Below are 19,451 nucleotides of genomic sequence, written 5' to 3'. Positions count from 1 at the left end.
AGGGATAGATGGGAATACGCCGAGGAAACTAGATGGCACCAAGGCCCTGACGACAAGACTGCATATCGCTGATAGGAACCTGACGACGGCAACCATCCCCCCGCTCAGCACAGCACGGCACCTCAATAGCGGTTACGGATGCGCCTCGCCGAATCTGATGCTGGTGCCAGTTATAAACACTAGCACGTACTCCAGGACCATCAAGTTTGGGGCTCCATGCTGGCTCTGGTTGGGGTATTTTCTGAAAAGTACGGGGACAGAACAGCGGATTCGCAGGCGATGAGCTGGGTATTTAACATTACCATAACTTTGTACATACACACACATATACACATGCTCGCACACACACCGGCGCCTCTTAACCCCTCCTTATCAATCAACCAAGTCAAAAGTTTACAATAAAAAAAAGCATACAGGAATTATCATGCAATTCCCTCGACTCAACCTACGCAACCCCCCCGCTCTCCCCTCTCCTCACTTCCTCCCTCACGCCCTCACCCCCATGATAACCCCTCCTCTCCCATTACCCACCCAGCCCGTCAACAAAAACCACAATACAGAGAAAGATGCCACAACACAATCATGCACCCATCTCGTCAACCATCAGAGCAGAGCGAATGTCAAGTCAAGCATGCACAGAAAAATGATAGATCCTCCCCAGCAACGAGTCCTAAAGGCATGGCAAGTAAAGACAGATAGTTCTCGGCCTCAAATCCCGAGTTTCGCTGTCCCACCCCACCCCTCTCACAACACTTCAAGAAGGTCCCACAACGAAGAGGTCGTAACATATTATGTCCTTGTCTAGCTCGACTGCACTACTAATAACAAAAAAAAACGACGACAAAACGCCATCCTCGACTCAACAACTCATATCCTTCTCTCTCTCTCTCGCGAAAAAAATAGCTACATTTACAATGCGAGAAGACCACCAATAACGGCCATGCCGACAACGAAGACGCTCGAGACCTTGAGGCCAGCAGCGGCATCCTTCTTGGTGTCGCTGCTTCCGGAGTCGGTCTGGCCGCTGGTGGAGCCGGTGGGCTTGTCCTGGACGTTGTCGCTCTGGGCCTGGCAGAAGACGTCACCCTTGACGACCTGGGCATCGTGGAGCTTGTTGAAGTCGTTGCAGGAGAACTTGGCCGAGGTCTGGGCGTTGAACGTACCCTGGACATCGGCGAGGGCGGGGAAGGCAGCCCTGTGGAAATTGTCAGCATTGTTCATTTACGTTATTAGGAGGCCGCAAGGACATACTTGGTGAAGTTTCCGGAGATGCTGATGGCACCAGCAGTGCTCTTGAGGGAGTTGAATCCGGTGATGTCCAGAAGCTTGCTGTTGTTGGCGATCAAGAGACCACCTCCGATGGTCTGGAGAAGAGGCATGGAGATGTTGGTCAACGAAGAGTCGGCAACGAAAGCAACGTCACCTCCGACCTTGGTCAAGTTGGGGGCAATAACCGACTGCATGTAGGATCCGTAGACACCAAAGGTGGAGTTGACAACCGTCAGGGAAGGAATGCTGATGCTGGAAACGTTGCGGACGGTCATGTTGAAGGCCCAGATCAGGTTGGGGAAGGTAAGCTCCAAGTTGGGGCCGTTGTTGTTGATGATGAGCGCCTGGGAGATGTTGCCAACCTGGGTGTCGATCTTGCGGAGGTAGGCGTTGTTGGTGATCTCGAAGCTGTCGACGGTGGCAAGGTTGATACCGTCGAGGGTGGTAAGAGCAGTATCAGTGATGAAGACGGACTTGGCCTTGGTGACACCAGTGGTGAAGGTGAGCGACTGGAGAGCATTGAGGGTCGTCCACGAGATGGCGCCGACCTGGGACAGCGATGGGAACTCGAGGCTGGACATGGTGGTCAAGCTGGTGAACTTGATGGTTCCGCTGACGGAGCCGAGCGAGGTGGCGGAAAGGGCAGTCAGCTTGACGGCGTTGTTGGCAATCAAGTCACCGTTGATCTGTTGGATGCCGTTGAGACCAATGCTTCCGGATGGGACCTTGGCGGAGATCTCGATGTTACCGGTGAAGGTCGTGCAGCCGCTGAGGGCATCAGCATCGGACTGGCTGCTGATGGTCACCAGTGTTTGCTTGCAGACGGGGTTTGTGGGAGCTGTAGAGAGGTTCAATCAGTAAATTGTTTTGACCGGTGGCAGAACCCGAAGATTCTGCCCCTTTAGTTATTGTAGAGAAAAACTCACCGGCAGAGACCATGCCGAGGACCGCGAGGGCCGGCACCAAGTAGTTGGCGAGCATTGTGAAGGAAGGATACTGAGGAAGTGTCAGTTGTGTGGTCAATTGATGTGTCAAATTGTGTTTTGCGGATAGGGACGGGACTGCGATGGCGCGTCGACGAATTGATTCAGAGGATGGCAGCGACGCGAGGTGATGTTGATGTTGATGTCGATGATGATGATGATGATGACGACGACGATGATTATGATGATGATGATGATGGTATCTGCGAGTTCGATCTGGAGGTTCTGGAATAATACCTTTTGATGGAAAGTTGATTACTTCTGTCTATCCGTTAGGGGAAGTATATGGGCTGTGTGTGGGGTACAACAGCGAAGAAAATGAACTCGGGATGGAGTGAATTGGAAGAAGGCGGATCCAAGAATTGAAGTTGTTGGAAGGAAGAGTTGAAGACGATATGTAGTTAAACGAATGTCGTGTGAACAAGTCTCACAATCAAAAAGGGAAGTGGCAGGACGGACGAAGTCGCTGCAGATGGAATATTTGGCTTGGAGGGAAGGAAGGAAGGAAGGAAGGAGAGAAGGAGAGGGAGAGGAAGAGAAGGGAGGGAGAGGAGAAGGGAGAGGAGAAGGGAGAGGAGTAGGGAGAGGAGTAGGGAGAGGAGAAGGGAGAGGAGAAGGGAGAGGAGAAGGAGACAGGGACAGGCACTAACGGACTGGGAATGGTAGGGCTCAGGAGGGAAAGAGCGACGGACTGGGAATGGTAGGGCTCAAAGACATAGCAAGACACCACAACAAGGTGGTTCAGGTACGAGGAAATTGGCAGCGGGTGGGGTGTGTAGTCAGGTACCGATGGAGGTAGGATGAGGTACAGTACCAAGTAGCAGGAGACGGACACAATGGGGAAAAACCTGTTGTACAGGACTATCGGAATTATACGTACACCGTACACCGTACACCGTACACAATAGAAACAAGCTTCGTCAGTCATCATCCAGTCATCATCCACATCGTCCAGTCATCCACAGTCATCCACAATCATCCACAATCATCCACGTCGTCCAGTCATATCCACAATCATACCCCTGCCGAGCGTCGTCGTCCAGTCATGTGCTCGTCGTCCAGTCATGTGCTCGTACCTCACTACTCAGGTGTACACTACTCCGTACACAGCCAGTACATCCCCCCTGTCCCCAAAAGCATCCGCAACCAAAGCCGACTCGACTCCATAGCGAAACAAGATGGATGGGGACGGTCTCACCATGGTGCCCGCAGCTAACGTCGTCTGTCTAGTGCATACTCCCGTACTCGGTACATAAAAATAAACACAAACGCCTGCATCGCCTCTGATGTCATCCAAGGACGCCACCATCACCCCATCTCCCATCACCATCACCCCATCTCCCATCTCCCATCACCCCATCCCATCAACCCCATCCCATCAACCCCATCCCATCAACCCCATCCCATCAACCCCATCCCATCAACCCCATCCCATCAACCCCATCCCATCAACCCCATCCCCCATCACCCCATCCCATCAAACCCCATCTCCCATTCGGGGGGTCTACTTTGGGAACTACATACGGACCTTTGAGGTGTTATGTGGTTATGCCTGACATGCTTTCTGGATGTGGTATTTATAAAGGGTTTATCAGACATGTAACTCCGTATTTCCACTTCCATCTTCCCTTAGCTTTGAGCTTCGAGATATGGCCGGCGAGGGATGCCATGGGTGATTACCTTGAGGACGACGTGACGTGGGGAGATGGGTTCACGTGATTGCGTGAGCGAGTACTCGAGTATGTAGTACACGAAAGGGCCTGATTTGAAATGAACCCTGTTGAGAAAAACGTGGCAGGCGCGACGGGTCAACAGTAGCAGTTGTTGTTGAAGATTTGTTTCTGTATTGTACAACGTTGGACGAACGGTGGTTCTATACATTACATACTTATTAGATATATTCGCTAGACTGTTCATCTGGAAGCTCGAGAGAAATCTCTCAGATGGCTTTATCATCCTCTCGCTTATGACCGATACGACCACCGATACCACCACCGATACGACCACCGATACCACCACCGATACCACCACCGATACCACCACCGATACCACGAAATACGTACTTCTTCTGCTGCACCAGCTCCAGCTCGAGGCCACCCACCCTACAGTAGCCTCGTCTCGGATTAATTCATCAAATCGAGCGCTTGGCATCATTCCTTCAAGGGTGACGACAGCCTCGCCCAGCACAGCACACAAGAAAGTTCGTCATCAATTCATTTCCCAATCCCCCCAACGGTCGTTACTCCAACTCTTGATATCACACGCCTGCCCCTCGTGGCGTACAAACACCCCACCCCTTGCATCAAAAGGACCCCTCGTTCAGCCACGACACCCCCTTGCTTCGTTTCGCCGCGGGCGACCCGCTCTCCAATCCCATGCTCCTCCCTAAAGGCGGCGCGACGACGTGGAAGTCGGCGCGCTCCCGCTTCCCGCCCTCGCGCGCGGTGTGGGTTTTCGTTACGAGGACGAGGTTTCTGCTTGGAGTGGCGCTGTTTGGGGTTGTGCTTTTGACATGGAGGAGTATTCGAGCTTCGGCGGCGGATATGCAGAGGTAAGTTATGGCGCAATCTTTCAACTATGACCCCTTTTGAGAAAAAAAAAATATGGATATTTGCTGATGATATGGGAATAGGTTTTACTGCTGGGGACCGTCCAAGTCGCCCATGCATATGTCGGCGAATGAGTACAGCGAGTGGACACGCAATCTCCAGACGCCGGTGCTGTTTAACCACCACGCCCCCATCGTTGTCAACTCATCCAGCATCCAACGCATCGACATGAACACCTTCACCTCCACCCCCACCGCGGCCTCCAACGGCGAGCGCGTCCTCCTCCTCACCCCCCTCCGCGACGCCTCCCGCTACCTCAGCAAATACTTCGACCTCATCTCCCAACTCACCTACCCGCACCACCTCATCGACCTGGGCTTCCTCGTCGGCGACTCCACAGATGACACCCTCGCCGTTCTCTCCGCCGAGCTCGAGCGCATCCAGAAGCGCCAGGACAGCGTATCTTTCAACAGCGTGACGATCATCGAGAAGGACTTCGGCGCCGCTGGGATCGTGGGCATGGACGTCGACAACCGGCACGGGTTCAAGGCGCAGGCGCCGCGGCGGAAGTCGATGGCGCGGGCGCGCAACTACCTGCTGTATGCGACGATGAAGCCGGAGCACTCGTGGGTGTACTGGCGGGACGCGGATATCGCGGAGAGCGCGCCGGAGGTCTTGGAGGACCTGATTGCGCATGATAAGGATGTGATTGTGCCGAATATCTGGTTTCATCGGTATAAGGAGGTGGATGGGAAGATGGTGGATGTGGAGGGCAGGTTTGATTATAATTCGTGGATTGAGACGGATAAGGGGAGGAAGCTGGCGGCGAAGTTGGCGAAGGATGATATTCTTGTGGAAGGTAGGCTTGAGAGGTGTCCTTTCTTATGTGTGCGGTATGAGGCTGATGGTAGGGACAGGTTACAAGGAACATTATGATACCGGCAGGCGGTATATGACGACAGAAGGCGACTATCGCGAAGACAAGGACGTCGAGTGGCAGCTCGACGGCATTGGAGGCGTCAACATTGTCGTCAAAGCCGACGTCCACAAGTCTGGTACGTCCCCTCCCCTTTAGACTTGGCAAGAAGCACGAGGCCTAACTCCCCCCTAGGCATCAACTTCCCCTGCTACGCCTTCGAGAACCAGGCCGAGACGGAGGGCTTCGCAAAGATGGCCAAGCGCGCGAAATACGAAGTCGTCGGCCTCCCCAACTACGTCGTCTGGCACATCGACACGGACGAGAAGCCGCGCTAATACCTTTTTTTCTTCTTCTTTTATTTTATTTTAATCCGGGACGGCGGCGGAATAATGGGTGGTTTTTTTGTACAGAATAGGGGAAAAAACTGTTTGTATGAAGAATGAAGAATGATATTGATGGGCGGATTGGGCGATTGCCTTGACGCTCTGGCTGGCTGGTGGATTTTACTGGAAGTGGACAGGGGCGAAGGAATGTCTACCGTACCAGATGGGGCTCGAGGATGAGGATGAGGATGGGATGTGAATGGGGGACTCAAGTCGCCATTCTACTTGGCTGGCTTGTATAACAGTTTGACGGACGAGACGGGAGGGCCTCATGGATGATGCGCTGTTTTAGAGGGGTAGAGCGCGAGGCCTGTCTTTTTCCTCTCACTTTCTCGGGTATGCTAGGTTGACGGCGTGGCTGTTGCTGCGTGTTGTCGTTAGGGATGTGGGGAGGTCATAGCCTGTACAGACTTGCCGGGTGGTTCTACTCGGCGCTCGTTCTCTGTAGATATGTTTATTACGAGAATGCTGATGAGAGAATGTGAGATAATTGGAAGGGTAATATTTGGAGCCTCATTTGTGGCATTTGTAGACAATATCGGTAATGTCTCCTTGGCGGTTAAAGCCAATGAGATTGCTGGAATTCGTAAGCATCGTCGTCGAGATGTAACAAAAATATTATATTTCCATTGAAGGCCGGCATTCTTACAAGGCAACTGTTCGGTCGTAGGACGTGATCCCAAATATCAATGCGTCATGTGAGGCGGACAACACACCTTACAAACATCACAAACCAGTCACACCCCCCCCCCAAACCACCGCATCCATTCTGTAACGACATCGTTTGATTCATCTATAGCTTCAAATCTCTCTGATCAACCCGATACAATACAACACTGGCCCCCACAAAGCCAGGCTCTCCCCATCCAAAACATCCACTATTTCCCCCCTCCCTCTATTCCTTTATACACACACCCCTCCTCTCCTCACACTTAACGACGCTTCACAGCCAGCGAATCCAAATCATTGCGCTCCTTCAGCTCGGCCTCGATCTCGCGGATGATGGGCGAGAGGTATGGGGTATCCTGTTATGTGTCAGCCTTCTCCTCTTCGTCCCGGTTGGGGGGTGGCGCATAAGTACCTCCTCGGGGGGAGTCTGCTGCTCCTTTGGCAACAGCTGGTGAGAGAGCGAGCACTGCAGCGGGGTGTTAGTATATCCTACGTCGACTGAAGTGTGGTCAGCGAGTATGCGTACCTGGAAGGCGCGGCGGAGGCGGAAGACGCGATCGTAGGACTCCTTGGGCGGGAGGCGCTTGATGGCCTGGAGAACGACGTCGGACTCCTCTGGGATGAGGTCATCGGCTCTGTAACACAGACTGTTAGATTTTATGCTCCCTCCACGACATCCGGCGGGGACAATTGGGGTTGGGGAGGACCTTACCTCAACCCGAGCTTTCTGTAGCCGGCGGCATTGGCGTACCAGTTGGCGAAGGGGGTGAGGAAGCGCTGGAGGAAGGGGCGCTTGAGCACGTAGGGCGCGAGGGATGGTTGAGACATGATGGCAGTCGTCGTCAATGATGTTCTTTCGCTGTGGGGGGGGATCTCGTCGTCAGTCTTCGTCGTCGTCGTCGTCGTGGATTGGCAATGACACAGGCGAAAGAAAGGTTCGGGATGGATTTTGGATCTAGGCTTAATATGGGTAAGCGTGGATTTTCTTTGGTTGTGGATGGGGGGGACTTGGGTTATGTACTACGGTAATACCACGGAGTCGAGAATTGGTGGGTGTAGCCAATCGGCGTCCGTTATTCTCCGATAATCGTCCTTATCCATGACTGTTTCCTACTTGTTTCCTACTTGTTTCCTACTTGTTTCCTACTTGTTTCCTACTTGTTTCCTACTTGTTTTCTACTTGTTTCCTAAATTACTTGGTTCCTACCTACACAAGGTATTTTCACGCCCATCAAACTACCAAGACCAAGCGACGGAACTCGGAGAGACAGCTTCACCGAAACGACCATACAAAGCCCTCTCTCTCACTCACCCCCAACATTTTTGATATCGTCACCTATCAACCAAAAAGGGACCAACTCCCCCTCTCCGCATACCAACATAACCAAATACCCAATCCAGCTCCCCACGTCAATGGCCTGCGACAACCATTAATCTCCGTGTCACAGGCGTGCTGCGTGGGAGTCTTCCCCGCACACCGAGGCACGAGACAGGGCATCCTCCTCCAACCACCGCTCCTCGCCCACGACGAGGCCCAGCTGCCCATCTCCTCCAGCAGCCTCTCGCGTTCCACCCGCAGCGCCGCACCCCGCTGCCTCATCCACCACCATGCCTCACGACCGCAGCAGCACGCCGACACCGATCGGGTCCCACGAGTCCTTCGTCTCTCCGCTGCCCGAGCACTTCCCCCGCGCCTCCACGCCATCCCGCCGGGACGCCGCCGACGATGACCGTGTCCCCGCCACGGCGTGGGACCGCTTCATCACGGACCGCTCGGACTCGGCGTTCCATGCGTTTGCGGGCGCGACGGGCGGCTTCATGTCCGGCATCGTGACGTGTCCGCTCGATGTGATCAAGACGAAACTGCAAGCGCAGGGCGGGTTCCGGGCGGCGCAGGCGAGGCTCAAGGTCCCGCAGAAGGCGGCGGTGTATAATGGGATGTTAGGGACGGGGAAGGTGATTCTGACGGAGGAGGGAATAAGGGGGTTGTATAGAGGGTTGGGGCCGATTATTTTGGGGTATTTGCCGACTTGGGCGGTGTGGTTTACGGTGTATGGGAAGGCGAAGACGTATATTTCGACTACAGATAGTATGTGCAGGTTTTCGTTTTTTTGGGGGGGGAGGGGCGGGGGGTGTTCTTGTCGTTCCGCGGGGATCCGAGCTAACCGTCGCAAATAGGTTCAGAGTTCGTAACTAATTTTTGGTCCTCGATTATCGCGGGTTCGTGCTCAACGCTCTGCACAAACCCCATCTGGGTCGTCAAGACCCGCCTCATGTCACAGGTGAGCGCGACCTCATCATCCCACGACTCGCGCCCCCCCTGGCACTACAACAACACCTTCGACGCCTTCTGGAAGATGTACAAGACCGAAGGCATCCTCTCCTTCTACTCGGGCCTCACCCCCGCCCTCCTCGGCCTCACCCACGTCGCCGTCCAGTTCCCGGCCTACGAGTTCCTAAAGAAGAAATTCACCGGCCAGGGAATGGGCGTCCACCACGACGGCGAGAAGAAGTCCCAGTGGATCGGCATCCTCTCCGCCAGCGTCCTCAGCAAGATCATGGCTAGCTCCGCTACCTACCCGCATGAGGTAATCCGGACGAGGCTGCAGACGCAGCGGAAACTCGCACCTGGCCCGTCAACCGAATACGCACCCTTCAAACCCCTAACTGCGGAGGGCCCGTCGAACGCTGCGGTGGCGAAGAATGCTTTACCCCGCTACAAGGGCATCGTGACGACCGCCAAGACAATCCTGCGAGAAGAGGGGTGGCGCGCGTTTTACGCGGGGATGGGCACGAATATGATGCGTGCTGTCCCTGCTGCTACGACGACGATGTTAACATACGAGTATGTGATGAATTACCTCGTGAAGACGCGCTCTGAGGCGCAGCGGAAATCGGCGATATGAACTTTTGGCCGCAGGATAGGATCTGCGATTTAACAGTACTGGGAAGGATGGATGGATGGGACACATGTAGATATCTTGGGGTGATATGGGGAAGATTCAATACACATACGGCGTGGCGGGGAAGGGCCTATTTTGGGCAGACTATGGATGGAAAGCGTTTTGGCGTTGATACTCAGAGCATATGAGTTCGCATGTAGCGGGTGGACGGGGTGGCTCAGCGGATTTGTTGGTCGATTCCTGCTTGAAGCGAGATGCGGAGAGTGGAGATACAAATATCAGCAGCGGCAGCAGCAGCGCTTTTGGTTTTGCCTGCTGCTGCTGCTGCTGCTGCTGGGGCGGGGTAAATTATCTGTGTGTGTGTGTGATGTGCTAAGGGGAACAAGTTTGTATATATAAAAAGTTTTGACAACAAGTTAAAAAAAATCAAATTCTAAAGTTATAGATGGCTTTAACATGTGATTTGTTTGTGTGGAAATAGTGAGATGAGTAAGAGACTCTCTTAAAGAGAGAGTGCTATTCAAACTATTCCTTTTGGCACGACGCTACTATGTAAGTAGATTGTTGGTTCTTAGAGGAGCGTACGTTTATAGGGGTTCTATACTCGAGCGTACAGGGGCGTGGCTTGGTGAGGTGTCGTACTCGGAAGTGCGCCTAAGACAGCGACTCCTAAGCGTCTAGCAAAACTTATAATTTTTTTATAGAGAAATAACGCTAGAGCTGAAACTCCATGAGAGAAAGGCGTGTTCTATTGCAGTGTGCAGGAGGGAATGATTGGCTTAGCTACTTTGTCGATAGCCGCCGCGACAGGGCATAATATTTCAGCTTCCGTTCCTCCAGTCCCTCCGATACTTAGAAGTCTCCCGACTCATAGTAATTCTAACTACCGGTTAACGACTTCCATGAAACCTCGGGATGGCCGATATACTTTCAGCTTTGATCCTTTCCTCAAGCTTCACGCTTGATACCGTTGATTTACTCGCCAGGTCTGCTATTCGATCCTTCATCTATTTACGTTATACGGGCCTTCTAGCATATTCCTTTTTCTCTTTGGAAGCCGCGCTACATGGCGAATAGAAGCCCAGGTTCTGGGCCAACTCAAAGAAGAGGATGCGACGACTTTCAAAAAATCGATCCTTGATGAATGCACTATGATTTCAGTAGCTGTTTGTCTATCCATTAACCCCTTGGGACTTCACTGACATCGATTAGGCAGCTATTGTAGCCCAAATTGCTATTACGGGATTATCATTAGATTCGTTAAGCCAGACCCATTGGGTTGCTCGAGGAGCTTTTGTACTTATCCTAACGTCTTCTCTCATGGCAGTCTACTATGCCACTACTCAGCAACGCATGTTAGGACGGTTACTTCAAGCAGAACAAGTGGGGCTTTGGATCCGTGGGGGTAACCGTGTCACGGACACCGCGAGGCTCGTTCCTTCTTTAGACGAAATCGTCCAGATGCTCAGAGATAGATGGGGACACCAATCCTTGATTGGTGAACAAACTCGCGCCGAACATCAAGCACAACTGGAAGCACGCCTACTTAGGATAGAAGAGGCTCGTCCTAATGACCAGAGGGATCCTACCTCTGAGGAGTCCCATTTCAATATTAACGATTTACTCGATCCAATGGCTCGGTTTGTGCTGTATAATATGGGTGGGAACGTCTCGACCGACGACTTCAACCCAACTGAGAGGGACCGGAGGAATTTTACAAGAAACATCATCAAGCTCATGTGCAATATTAAGAATATGCCAATCTCTTCGGCCTCCGCAAGTGGTCGTCATAATTAAGTTGGTGAATCGTTAGAAACGGCTTCTCTCTGCGAAATTGTAGAGCGCGAGGGGGATAATAAGCACGTAATTGTAAATAACTGTCTGGGGAGAATGGCTTCGCTACTCCGTGCTATTCATGAATGTCTCCTCAGTCGACCACTACAAGGTCCATACTTCCGGCCATGATAGATGAATATGGAAGGGCAATCCGAAAGCCTTTGAATTTCCCCATGAGCATCCACTAAGTGTGGCAGCTCCAAAGACTTGGTTAGCGTCCACATGGCAGGTGTGTTAGAAGAAGGTATCACAGTGGCTTAAGCAGCGTAAGAAGCTGTTGGGTTTAGCAGCCTAAACAACCACTACTTAGACTAAACATGGAATAACCTATTCGTAAATGCCCTCCTCAAACTTCTCCGGGTCGTAAAACCTCGCACTTATAGTATTCCCATTAAACATCCTCCCCTCCAACGCATTCACCGCCCTCAACCCACTCAACTGGCTCGTAAACTTTACAAACACAGTCCCCCTCCACCCCTCTCGGCGGTGAATAAACACCCTCTCCACATTCCCATACTTCTCTCCACACTCCTCCCCAATTTCTTGCATGATCCCTCCATCCCCCGCCCCCTCCACTTCGGAGTCTAAATCCATACCATCCACCATCCCCTCCAACACCACCACCTCGGACATCGCGCCGAACCCCCCCCCTCTTCCCCAGCAGCCGCCTTACGCTTGCCCCCTACTATCTTCCCGATAGCCTGTGGATCCACAAACCCGCCGCCCTCGGAATCAGGTTTCTTCTTCCGCTTCTGAACTTGCACGTGTAGCGCGTTCACGATCCCCGATTCATCGGCGCCAAGACCACTGCCCTTGGACCAGCCGTACTTGGACATTAACCTTTGCGCGAAGCCGGCTTGGCCGGGGCGGCTCGAGCGTGGCTGGTCGCCAGAAGATTCCTCTTCGTCGGCGCCTTCGCCGAGGGCAAGGGCGAGTTCGGCTTCTGAGGCGGGGATTTCGGAGGGGGCGGGGGGGAGGTTGTAGCGGACTGGGGCCCGGGATATGACGGCTGCTGGGAGGGGTTCCGGTGGTGGTGGAGGGGAGTAGGCGGGTGATGATCTCCCTGGAGCTGACTCGGGTGCGCCGTCTGGTGGTGGAGGGGGAGGTGCGTAACTCGATGGAGGCGCGAAGGACGGGGGTGGTGCAAAGGACGGGGGAGGGGCGAATTGGTCTGTACGCAATTAGTGACTATCCACGACTGAATACAGGAATACTTACTGCTGATGCTTGGGCGTGCAGGTTCCTCATCACTCTCAATATCACTATAGTAGTTCCTACTCTTCCGATGGGCATAAAGCCTATCCTTCCACTCCATCACCTCCCGGATCTGCTCATCGCTGTGTCTGTATTCATCGTAACTACTCGGCCGTGAGGGGTCGTATATATCATCCCAGTCCTGCGCAACAGCGTATTCCTCGCGGTTCTTCTTCCGGCGTTTGCGTCCCCCGCGTTGTCGCTTCTCTCCGCCACCATAGAATCCATTCACATCTTCGTCTTCCCCCGCCACAGCCCAGTCGGCCAATGTGCTCTTCGCGGGGGGTCTAGACGGAGGGGCAGTACTGCCAGCAGTCTGCTTGTTGGAATCCGGATCGACAGGTGCAGAGGGCCTTGGGAATCCGGGTTTTGGCTTTCCCTTCTGCGATGATAATTGCGGACGCTTAGTTGGCTGAAATCGTAGTGCGGCTATTCGTTCGCAAAGCAACCAAACGTGAGCAATTCTGAAGGTCTACAAGCTAGAATGCCTAGAGGGGTGTTCAATATCTACCAGCATTGATCTGTTGCTTCTTCGCTGAAGCTTCGTCGTCTGCGGCGCCACTGTCCGTGTTGAATGCGACAGGCGCGCGGGATATGATGGCAGCCGTGTTGGATGAGGATGAGGGATCGAGTAGATTTGCGTAGAGCGACAGCCCGCCTCGAGGGGCGGCGGGCGTGTTCGGATTCGACATGATTAATTAGAATAAAGTCGAATCGTGATCTGAGAATGGACTTCCCAAACCAGAGGCCAAGTAATGTCCGTATGATCACCTGACCGCGCATATGGTTCGTGTCTACCTGGAGCTCTAGTGGGGAATCGTAACGCGACTTGTAACCCCAATGTCAACAGGCCTCCATTCCAGAGTTAGGAGATAACCCACGACACAGACGATCTCACATCAATGGTCTCGATATATTTGCTATATCCCACTTGCTAGTTACCGTCGCCGATATGCCCGCGTGAGTCCTGGAGACTTGTATCTTATTTAGCTGATCCCTAATGTCTTGCAGGCCAGGCGACCAGCACAATGGCGGGAATAATACTGCGAATCCATTTGAAGAAGTTAAATCACATATATCCGAATACACAGCTCAAGAGATTGCCAGTCTCCAAAGCAGGTTACAAAAGCAGTTAGGCCCAGAATACATATCATCCAGATCCGGTCCAGGAGGCCAGAAGCTACACTATATCCCAGCAGACAAATGCATCCAACTTGCCAACGAAGTCTTTGGCTTCAACGGCTGGTCTAGTCAAATCAAGGATCTCCAGGTGGATTTCCTGGACGAGAACCCTACCACAGGCAAAGTCAACCTGGGCCTCTCCGTCATCGTCCGAGTCAGCTTGCGAGATGGGACATTCCACGAGGACATTGGCTACGGGCATATCGAAAACTGCAAGGGCAAAGCCGCCGCGTTCGAGAAGGCGAAAAAGGAAGGCACGACAGATGCTATGAAAAGAGCGCTGAGGAACTTTGGAAATGTCCTGGGGAATTGTATCTACGACAAGGAGTACCTGGCCAAGGTGACTAAAGTGAAAGTAGCGCCGACCAAATGGGAAGTCGACAACCTTTATAGGCATGGGACTTATGCTACGAAGAAAGAGGAAACAGCGCCTGACGTCCCGGTTTTCAAGCAGGAACCGGATTCGATTTCAAGCCCGACAGCTAGGGGGTCATTTGAGGATGAGTTTGATGATGGGGCATTCGACGAGACTGACTTTACTTCGGCGTACGATCCTGATTCCCATCCTGACGAGATAGCGCTCCCAGACGCGCCTCCGCCAGCGGCTCGTCACAACAGTCCTGGTCGACCAGTTAATGGCCCTGGTCTAACAGCAGCTGGGCAGTCTGCACATAACAATGCTGTGCCGAACCAGGCTAGACAGCCTCAATCTCGACCACAGCAGATGCAAGCTCCATCTCGGCCGCAACCTCAAAACAATGCCCAGATGGCTGGTGCTCGTCCCCCACAACCACGTCCACAACACCCATCACAGCCCCAAACACCAAATGGCAGCTTGTCAAGGTCAAGTTCAGGCGCCGGGCGTGCCATGCCGCAGCCACCAACCGCGAACCCAACCGGCATCCCCCAAGGCGCCGTCCCAGGACACGGTCGAGTGCTCAACCAGCCAAACAGACAACGAACCCCCCCTCCCCCACCAAACGGCTCAGCATCCCCCAGTTTCACCAGACCCCAAAACCCCGACTCCGACCCAACCAACCAACCCTTCCACCCCCCTCCCGACGGCAACCCCCCCATCGGTTTCTTCTCCGCGAAAGCCGCTCTGCTGCCCACCGACGGCCAAGCACCCGACGGCTCCTCCACCGTCCTTCCGAAAACCGCGGTTTTTAACCCACACTCCGAGTCCCCCTCCATCCGGAAGACTCCCGGTATCGATCATACAAAAACGATTCCCGTGAATAGGAATTTTAAGCAGGCACCCAACCAACCTCCGGGCACGGCTGCTGTGGTGCCGGTGAGGGGTAATATCAATGTGGTGAATCCGCAGCTTGATGCGACGAGGCGCGTGGGGGCGCCGGGGAGCCCGAGTCCGTTGGGGAATAGGGGGAGTTATAAACCGCCTACTATGGTGGGGAAGAGGCCGGGTGATGTGGGAGGGGCAGGGGATAGGTTGCCGTTGGGGGAGGTGCCGATGAATGGGGGGGTGGGGGGTGGGGGGGGCATGAGGTTAAGAGGCAGAGGATGAGTGGTCCTTGAGGCGGGTGGATAGGTGAGTCAGGGGTTTGTTGTTAGGAGTTTGGGGGGGGTGTTCAACGGCATGAAGCTGTGATGGGCCAAATCTGGCGTTTTTGGAAGGGATCGGATATGTCTAATGACCTTGTGGAGAAGAAAATGGAAAGATATCCAAGTGCCCAACTATGGCTGCTGTTTTGCTAGCGTTTCTCATATTGCAAATTATTAGACAACACAGAAGATACATCTTTATGACAACCAGCTAGTCACACTGGGTTTGAAGTGTCTATAATTATCTTTCTTCATTCTCGTTTGATTCATGAGGCATTCCAAGTCATTCTCTTTTAAGACATGGTTACAGCCCACCGTATCTGAATCCGCCCTCTGATAGAACCTATTTTGTTCCAATTTATTTCACAATCAAGACCCCACTCGGCACCTGGCCCACCTCCTTCAGCGTCATCCCAAAGTCTTCAGTCGTATATGTCTTCTTCGGAAAGTTCTGCGTGAAGCTCGACACCGCCGTCCCATTCTCCACCAAGATCGCCTCCGCAACCTCAAACAGCGTCGTCTCAGCCGCAAACGTCTTCTGTATATTCCCCTTCGCCGTCTGCAGCCTCAGCCTTGCCTCCGTGTGATTCGCAGTCGGTTGCTTCACCACCGGCACTGCCTGTGCTGCCGTAACCGGAGGATCAACAGGGGGCGCCCTTCCCTCCCTCTCCGCCTTCGCTTTCTCGGCTTTGATTCTCCGCTCCTCCTTGTCAGCTGCGATCTTCTCCTGGATGCGCTTCTTGGCAGCGATGTCATTGAGCTTCTCCTTGCGCTTTGCGGAGGCCTCTTTGATTTGCTCTTTCTTGGCGAGTTCTTCCTTGGCGTCCTGCACCTCGCGAGTGGACTTCATGCGGATCTTCTCGTTGCGCTTGGCTTCTTCTTTGTCGATGGCGGATTGCTTGGCGCGTTTTGTCGCGAGGGCGGTGCGGAGCTCATCGAGGCGGGCCTTTTTTTCTTCTTCGGTGAGGGGTTTGATTTCTTCGGTTGATTCGGCGAAGTCTTGGTGTTCACTGGGTGGGGGTGTTAGTATGATAGGTTAAAGTATCGTAAAGTTGGAATGGGTGAAGCTGTAATGAGGTATCGCAAGGTAAGGAGGCTCACGCACGTTTTCGAAGCATGGAACTCGGCTTGTGCTGTGCTCCGGAAGCGCTTTTCACATCCGTTGCATATGAGTGATCGCGCTACCTCGCCCTCCTGCAGTGCGGGTGGCTCTTCGTTCGCATCTTCGATGGCGGCATCGGCCTTCTTTGATGCAGCTGCGGCCTTAATGTCCTCTAGCGACTTGTCCTGGTTGTCCTCCAGCCACTGGAGAGCACCTTGGACTATTGGTTGAAAGTCAGTGAATGGCGTTTTTTTATGACAAGGGTAAGGGTGTATATAAACAAACTTACGGCCACCGGTCTTCTTGACTGCCATGTCGGCCCTCTCCTTATCGAAACCCATGTCCACGAGGACATCGAGGTCAGACGATGCCATGGTTGTGGATGCTCAGCGGGGTAGCGTTGGGTAGTGTTGTGGAGGAAGATAAGAGAAGGATCGAGAAATAAAATATCGAAGTTGTATATCGTAGCCTGAAGATGACTAGATTTATTTATCTATTTGAGTGACTGGTGAAGTTTGGGAAGATGCAGAACGATCATTATAGCTGTATCCTATCCCACAACCCACCAAGGTGGAAATGTGCATACAGAGCAAACACGTTTTTCGCCTCCGGGTAACGTCATGTGTAAGAAATCTGGGGGAAGGGTGTATTACCCGCCGTAATACCGTACAATACTACGGAGATCCGACCTCTTAGTCTCGTAGAATCCAACACAACTACTGCCTGCCCTCCCCACGATCAATTATTCCTCACCTTTTCTTCTCCAAGTTTCCTCCTCCTCGTACATTTTATTGATTGCGGTCACCTACAATACTATATAGTAGCATCTTCAGCAACAAAACTCTCCCTCGCCCGCCTGTATCTTGCCCCCTCCACCCCCGTCCACCCCCGATCCACTTCTCGCCTCAGCTACCTACTCCCAAACATCAATCAACCTCAACGCTATCCAGCCAAAGTTTGGAGCTTCAACCTCTGCTCGCCGCATTACTCAACGCGCCGCATTACTCAACGCAGCCTACACCTTACAGCCTCTACGAAACTCGCAAATATGTCCGTCGAAATCGATCCGCAAGAGCTCGGCTTCCACCGTACGTGGCTCGATCCCCCAACAGTTTAGGATGGATAACTGAAGATAGTTCTAGGCCCCTTCACAAGGGAGGTGTCGCAAGTCCTCAAGATCAGGAACCCGAACCTTACTCCCATTGCATTCAAGGTATTGTCTCCATCTAGGTGCTTCAAGGTATATTACTGACGCATTTAATCTGTAGGTCAAGACTACGGCACCAAAACAGTATGCGATCCATGCGACCACCCCCCAGCGCGCAACTTCTGCCATGTCATGCTAACAAACATCTACAGGTACTGCGTCAGACCAAACTCTGGCAGGATAGAGCCGGGAAAGGAAGTCGAGGTTTCAGGTTTGTTCAGCTCGCTCCGCGCACCCGAAAATGCGCTGTCCACTAACCGTCGTACAAAGTCCTCCTACAGGCCATGAAAGTCGAGCCACCTGCCGATACGAGATGCCGCGACAAGTTCCTTGTGCAATCTGTGGCAGTCACCGCTGATAAGGAGTTTACCAACATTTCCCAGATCGTAAGACAGTCTTGTCCCACCATGTCGGAGAAGCCCCCTAACCCAGTCGCAGTGGCAGCAAATCGATCAAGCAGAGAAGTCGTCGATCCAGGAGAAGAAGATTAGAGTCGTCTTCCTTGCGGAGGTGAGCGCCGGCCAGAACCTACCAGCTGTTTCTACGCCTCTTAGAAACGGTGTGAACACCAGTCTCGTAAGTCCCCTTTACTGGCTCCTTCTACCGAATCTACAGTTCTAACTGCTGGCCTTCCAGAACGATACGACTCCCAATGCGGCTGCTCCCCTTTACCACTCCCCATACCAAGAAGAATCCACGCCTCAACGATCGGCACCCCTCTCCGAAGCCACCGGCAACAGATCGGTCTCTGACTCCAAATCTTCACAACTCAGGGCCGAGAGCTCTCCGCAAACCGCCGAGCCAGCCGTTTCAAAGGCCAATGCCAAGGAGAACATTAAGGCGATCCCAGCTGCCGTCTCCTCCGCCCTTCCCAACTCAGTCGAGGAGCTCAAGGCCCAGCTGTCGCAGGCACAAGCCACGATTGCCTCATACGGCCAAGAGGGCGGCTTGAGATTACGCAAGGCCGGCAACGCCCTAGGCGTCGACGAAGTCGTCCCAGCAGCACAGGCGGCTATCAGAACTACGTCGCAAGAGGGAGTCCCCGTTCACATCACCGCCGCGCTCTGTCTCCTCACCTTCCTGATCGCCTACTTCTTCTTCTAGACTGAATATACCCCAACGCGTACCTGGCGATCCAGACCACGTATCGAGGAGCTCCGGGGCGATGTGACGATGGAGGGATGGATTGTAGCATTTTCGAAACCTATACGCGCTCAGACAGACCCCTACGTGCTTCTTTCGGCGTGACGACTTGGGATATAAAAAGCTGAGGCTGCGAAGAGGGACGTCATGTCATGTCCATTACACCCACACAGGGCGTGCTTTTGGCAGAAATCACTACTACCGTGATGAGAACACAAAATCGGCTCTCTCTTTTTCCTATTATGCACTTTTAAGGCCCCTACGTACAAGATGGCGAGCGAGCGCGGTGGCTAGGGTACTGGTAATGCGTCCACAGTACGTTGAATGCCCTGCATGAGCTTCGTGTTTTCTACCGGCTCCAAATTCCTTTTATAGTTCTTTCGACCACCACAGCATCTTTTTTTTAGGTTCTTTACGAGGAGGGGGGATTCATGATCATGATTCCATAATTCTAATACGAGTCATTGCCTGATAATACTTGAAACTTTT

The 19,451-nt window shown here is 53.1% G+C and overlaps 9 protein-coding genes across 9 annotated transcripts; 5 read left to right on the top strand and 4 right to left on the bottom strand.

Annotated features, from left to right (window-relative positions):
* Window positions 1–526: 526 nt before the first annotated feature.
* On the bottom strand, window positions 527–3,122 carry VC83_03731 (uncharacterized protein). The gene is made up of 4 exons (XM_024467374.1): window positions 2,490–3,122; window positions 2,196–2,265; window positions 1,252–2,107; window positions 527–1,195 (listed from the first exon to the last, which is right to left on the bottom strand). The coding sequence occupies exons 2-4, from the start codon at window positions 2,248–2,250 to the stop codon at window positions 910–912; spliced, it is 1,197 nt and encodes a 398-aa protein (XP_024325139.1). The 5' UTR covers window positions 2,251–2,265; window positions 2,490–3,122; the 3' UTR covers window positions 527–909.
* Window positions 3,123–4,280: 1,158 nt separating this feature from the next.
* VC83_03730 (uncharacterized protein) lies at window positions 4,281–6,640 on the top strand. Its single transcript, XM_024467373.1, has 4 exons — window positions 4,281–4,803; window positions 4,885–5,660; window positions 5,719–5,856; window positions 5,913–6,640. Exons 1-4 carry the CDS (start codon window positions 4,628–4,630, stop codon window positions 6,053–6,055), a joined length of 1,233 nt encoding a protein of 410 aa, XP_024325138.1. The 5' UTR covers window positions 4,281–4,627; the 3' UTR covers window positions 6,056–6,640.
* Window positions 6,641–6,920: 280 nt separating this feature from the next.
* On the bottom strand, window positions 6,921–7,671 carry QCR7 (Cytochrome b-c1 complex subunit 7). Its single transcript, XM_024467372.1, has 4 exons — window positions 7,485–7,671; window positions 7,299–7,407; window positions 7,185–7,238; window positions 6,921–7,128 (listed from the first exon to the last, which is right to left on the bottom strand). The coding sequence occupies exons 1-4, from the start codon at window positions 7,598–7,600 to the stop codon at window positions 7,036–7,038; spliced, it is 372 nt and encodes a 123-aa protein (XP_024324916.1). The 5' UTR covers window positions 7,601–7,671; the 3' UTR covers window positions 6,921–7,035.
* Window positions 7,672–7,876: 205 nt separating this feature from the next.
* On the top strand, window positions 7,877–10,091 carry VC83_03728 (uncharacterized protein). The gene is made up of 2 exons (XM_024467371.1): window positions 7,877–8,861; window positions 8,951–10,091. Exons 1-2 carry the CDS (start codon window positions 8,381–8,383, stop codon window positions 9,676–9,678), a joined length of 1,209 nt encoding a protein of 402 aa, XP_024324917.1. The 5' UTR covers window positions 7,877–8,380; the 3' UTR covers window positions 9,679–10,091.
* A 301-nt stretch (window positions 10,092–10,392) lies between these two features.
* VC83_03727 (uncharacterized protein) lies at window positions 10,393–12,127 on the top strand. The gene is made up of 2 exons (XM_024467370.1): window positions 10,393–10,841; window positions 10,888–12,127. Exons 1-2 carry the CDS (start codon window positions 10,827–10,829, stop codon window positions 11,470–11,472), a joined length of 600 nt encoding a protein of 199 aa, XP_024324923.1. The 5' UTR covers window positions 10,393–10,826; the 3' UTR covers window positions 11,473–12,127.
* VC83_03726 (uncharacterized protein) lies at window positions 12,128–13,474 on the bottom strand. Its single transcript, XM_024467369.1, has 2 exons — window positions 13,277–13,474; window positions 12,128–13,194 (listed from the first exon to the last, which is right to left on the bottom strand). Exons 1-2 carry the CDS (start codon window positions 13,455–13,457, stop codon window positions 12,347–12,349), a joined length of 1,029 nt encoding a protein of 342 aa, XP_024324718.1. The 5' UTR covers window positions 13,458–13,474; the 3' UTR covers window positions 12,128–12,346.
* A 6-nt stretch (window positions 13,475–13,480) lies between these two features.
* Window positions 13,481–15,749, top strand: RAD52 (DNA repair protein). Its single transcript, XM_024467368.1, has 2 exons — window positions 13,481–13,725; window positions 13,777–15,749. Exons 1-2 carry the CDS (start codon window positions 13,718–13,720, stop codon window positions 15,470–15,472), a joined length of 1,704 nt encoding a protein of 567 aa, XP_024324921.1. The 5' UTR covers window positions 13,481–13,717; the 3' UTR covers window positions 15,473–15,749.
* VC83_03724 (uncharacterized protein) lies at window positions 15,750–17,324 on the bottom strand. The gene is made up of 3 exons (XM_024467367.1): window positions 16,902–17,324; window positions 16,616–16,832; window positions 15,750–16,520 (listed from the first exon to the last, which is right to left on the bottom strand). The coding sequence occupies exons 1-3, from the start codon at window positions 16,984–16,986 to the stop codon at window positions 15,869–15,871; spliced, it is 954 nt and encodes a 317-aa protein (XP_024324922.1). The 5' UTR covers window positions 16,987–17,324; the 3' UTR covers window positions 15,750–15,868.
* Window positions 17,325–19,429, top strand: SCS2 (phosphatidylinositol-binding protein scs2). The gene is made up of 7 exons (XM_024467366.1): window positions 17,325–17,700; window positions 17,755–17,825; window positions 17,881–17,903; window positions 17,972–18,030; window positions 18,090–18,205; window positions 18,258–18,395; window positions 18,456–19,429. Exons 1-7 carry the CDS (start codon window positions 17,661–17,663, stop codon window positions 18,921–18,923), a joined length of 915 nt encoding a protein of 304 aa, XP_024324919.1. The 5' UTR covers window positions 17,325–17,660; the 3' UTR covers window positions 18,924–19,429.
* The last annotated feature ends 22 nt before the right edge of the window (window positions 19,430–19,451 follow it).

The sequence above is a fragment of the Pseudogymnoascus destructans genome, assembly GCF_001641265.1.
Source record: "Pseudogymnoascus destructans isolate 20631-21 unplaced genomic scaffold scaffold_8, whole genome shotgun sequence".
NCBI lineage: Eukaryota > Fungi > Ascomycota > Leotiomycetes > Thelebolales > Thelebolaceae > Pseudogymnoascus > Pseudogymnoascus destructans.
This window is presented reverse-complemented; position numbering and strand designations above follow the sequence as displayed.

Excerpts from the sequence above, each read along its gene's own strand:
- VC83_03731 (XM_024467374.1), bottom strand. The coding sequence starts at position 2,250 with ATGCTCGCCAACTACTTGGTGCCGGCCCTCGCGGTCCTCGGCATGGTC. Across the intron at positions 2,108-2,195 it reads CCTCGGCATGGTCTCTGCCG|CTCCCACAAACCCCGTCTGC; the intron begins GTGAGTTTTTCT and ends ACCTCTCTACAG. Across the intron at positions 1,196-1,251 it reads ATCTCCGGAAACTTCACCAA|GGCTGCCTTCCCCGCCCTCG; the intron begins GTATGTCCTTGC and ends CAATTTCCACAG.
- VC83_03728 (XM_024467371.1), top strand. The coding sequence starts at position 8,381 with ATGCCTCACGACCGCAGCAGCACGCCGACACCGATCGGGTCCCACGAG. Across the intron at positions 8,862-8,950 it reads GTATATTTCGACTACAGATA|GTTCAGAGTTCGTAACTAAT; the intron begins GTATGTGCAGGT and ends CGTCGCAAATAG.
- SCS2 (XM_024467366.1), top strand. The coding sequence starts at position 17,661 with ATGTCCGTCGAAATCGATCCGCAAGAGCTCGGCTTCCACC. Across the intron at positions 17,701-17,754 it reads GCAAGAGCTCGGCTTCCACC|GCCCCTTCACAAGGGAGGTG; the intron begins GTACGTGGCTCG and ends AGATAGTTCTAG. Across the intron at positions 18,396-18,455 it reads ACGGTGTGAACACCAGTCTC|AACGATACGACTCCCAATGC; the intron begins GTAAGTCCCCTT and ends CTGGCCTTCCAG.
- QCR7 (XM_024467372.1), bottom strand. The coding sequence starts at position 7,600 with ATGTCTCAACCATCCCTCGCGCCCTACGTGCTCAAGCGCCCCTTCCTC. Across the intron at positions 7,239-7,298 it reads GCCTCCGCCGCGCCTTCCAG|TGCTCGCTCTCTCACCAGCT; the intron begins GTACGCATACTC and ends ACCCCGCTGCAG. Across the intron at positions 7,129-7,184 it reads AGCAGACTCCCCCCGAGGAG|GATACCCCATACCTCTCGCC; the intron begins GTACTTATGCGC and ends GACACATAACAG.
- VC83_03726 (XM_024467369.1), bottom strand. The coding sequence starts at position 13,457 with ATGTCGAATCCGAACACGCCCGCCGCCCCTCGAGGCGGGCTGTCGCTC. Across the intron at positions 13,195-13,276 it reads GAAGCAACAGATCAATGCTG|CCGCACTACGATTTCAGCCA; the intron begins GTAGATATTGAA and ends GCGAACGAATAG.
- VC83_03730 (XM_024467373.1), top strand. The coding sequence starts at position 4,628 with ATGCTCCTCCCTAAAGGCGGCGCGACGACGTGGAAGTCGGCGCGCTCC. Across the intron at positions 5,661-5,718 it reads GGATGATATTCTTGTGGAAG|GTTACAAGGAACATTATGAT; the intron begins GTAGGCTTGAGA and ends TGGTAGGGACAG. Across the intron at positions 5,857-5,912 it reads AGCCGACGTCCACAAGTCTG|GCATCAACTTCCCCTGCTAC; the intron begins GTACGTCCCCTC and ends ACTCCCCCCTAG.
- VC83_03724 (XM_024467367.1), bottom strand. The coding sequence starts at position 16,986 with ATGGCATCGTCTGACCTCGATGTCCTCGTGGACATGGGTTTCGATAAG. Across the intron at positions 16,833-16,901 it reads AGTCAAGAAGACCGGTGGCC|TCCAAGGTGCTCTCCAGTGG; the intron begins GTAAGTTTGTTT and ends TTCAACCAATAG. Across the intron at positions 16,521-16,615 it reads GAGTTCCATGCTTCGAAAAC|TGAACACCAAGACTTCGCCG; the intron begins GTGCGTGAGCCT and ends ACCCCCACCCAG.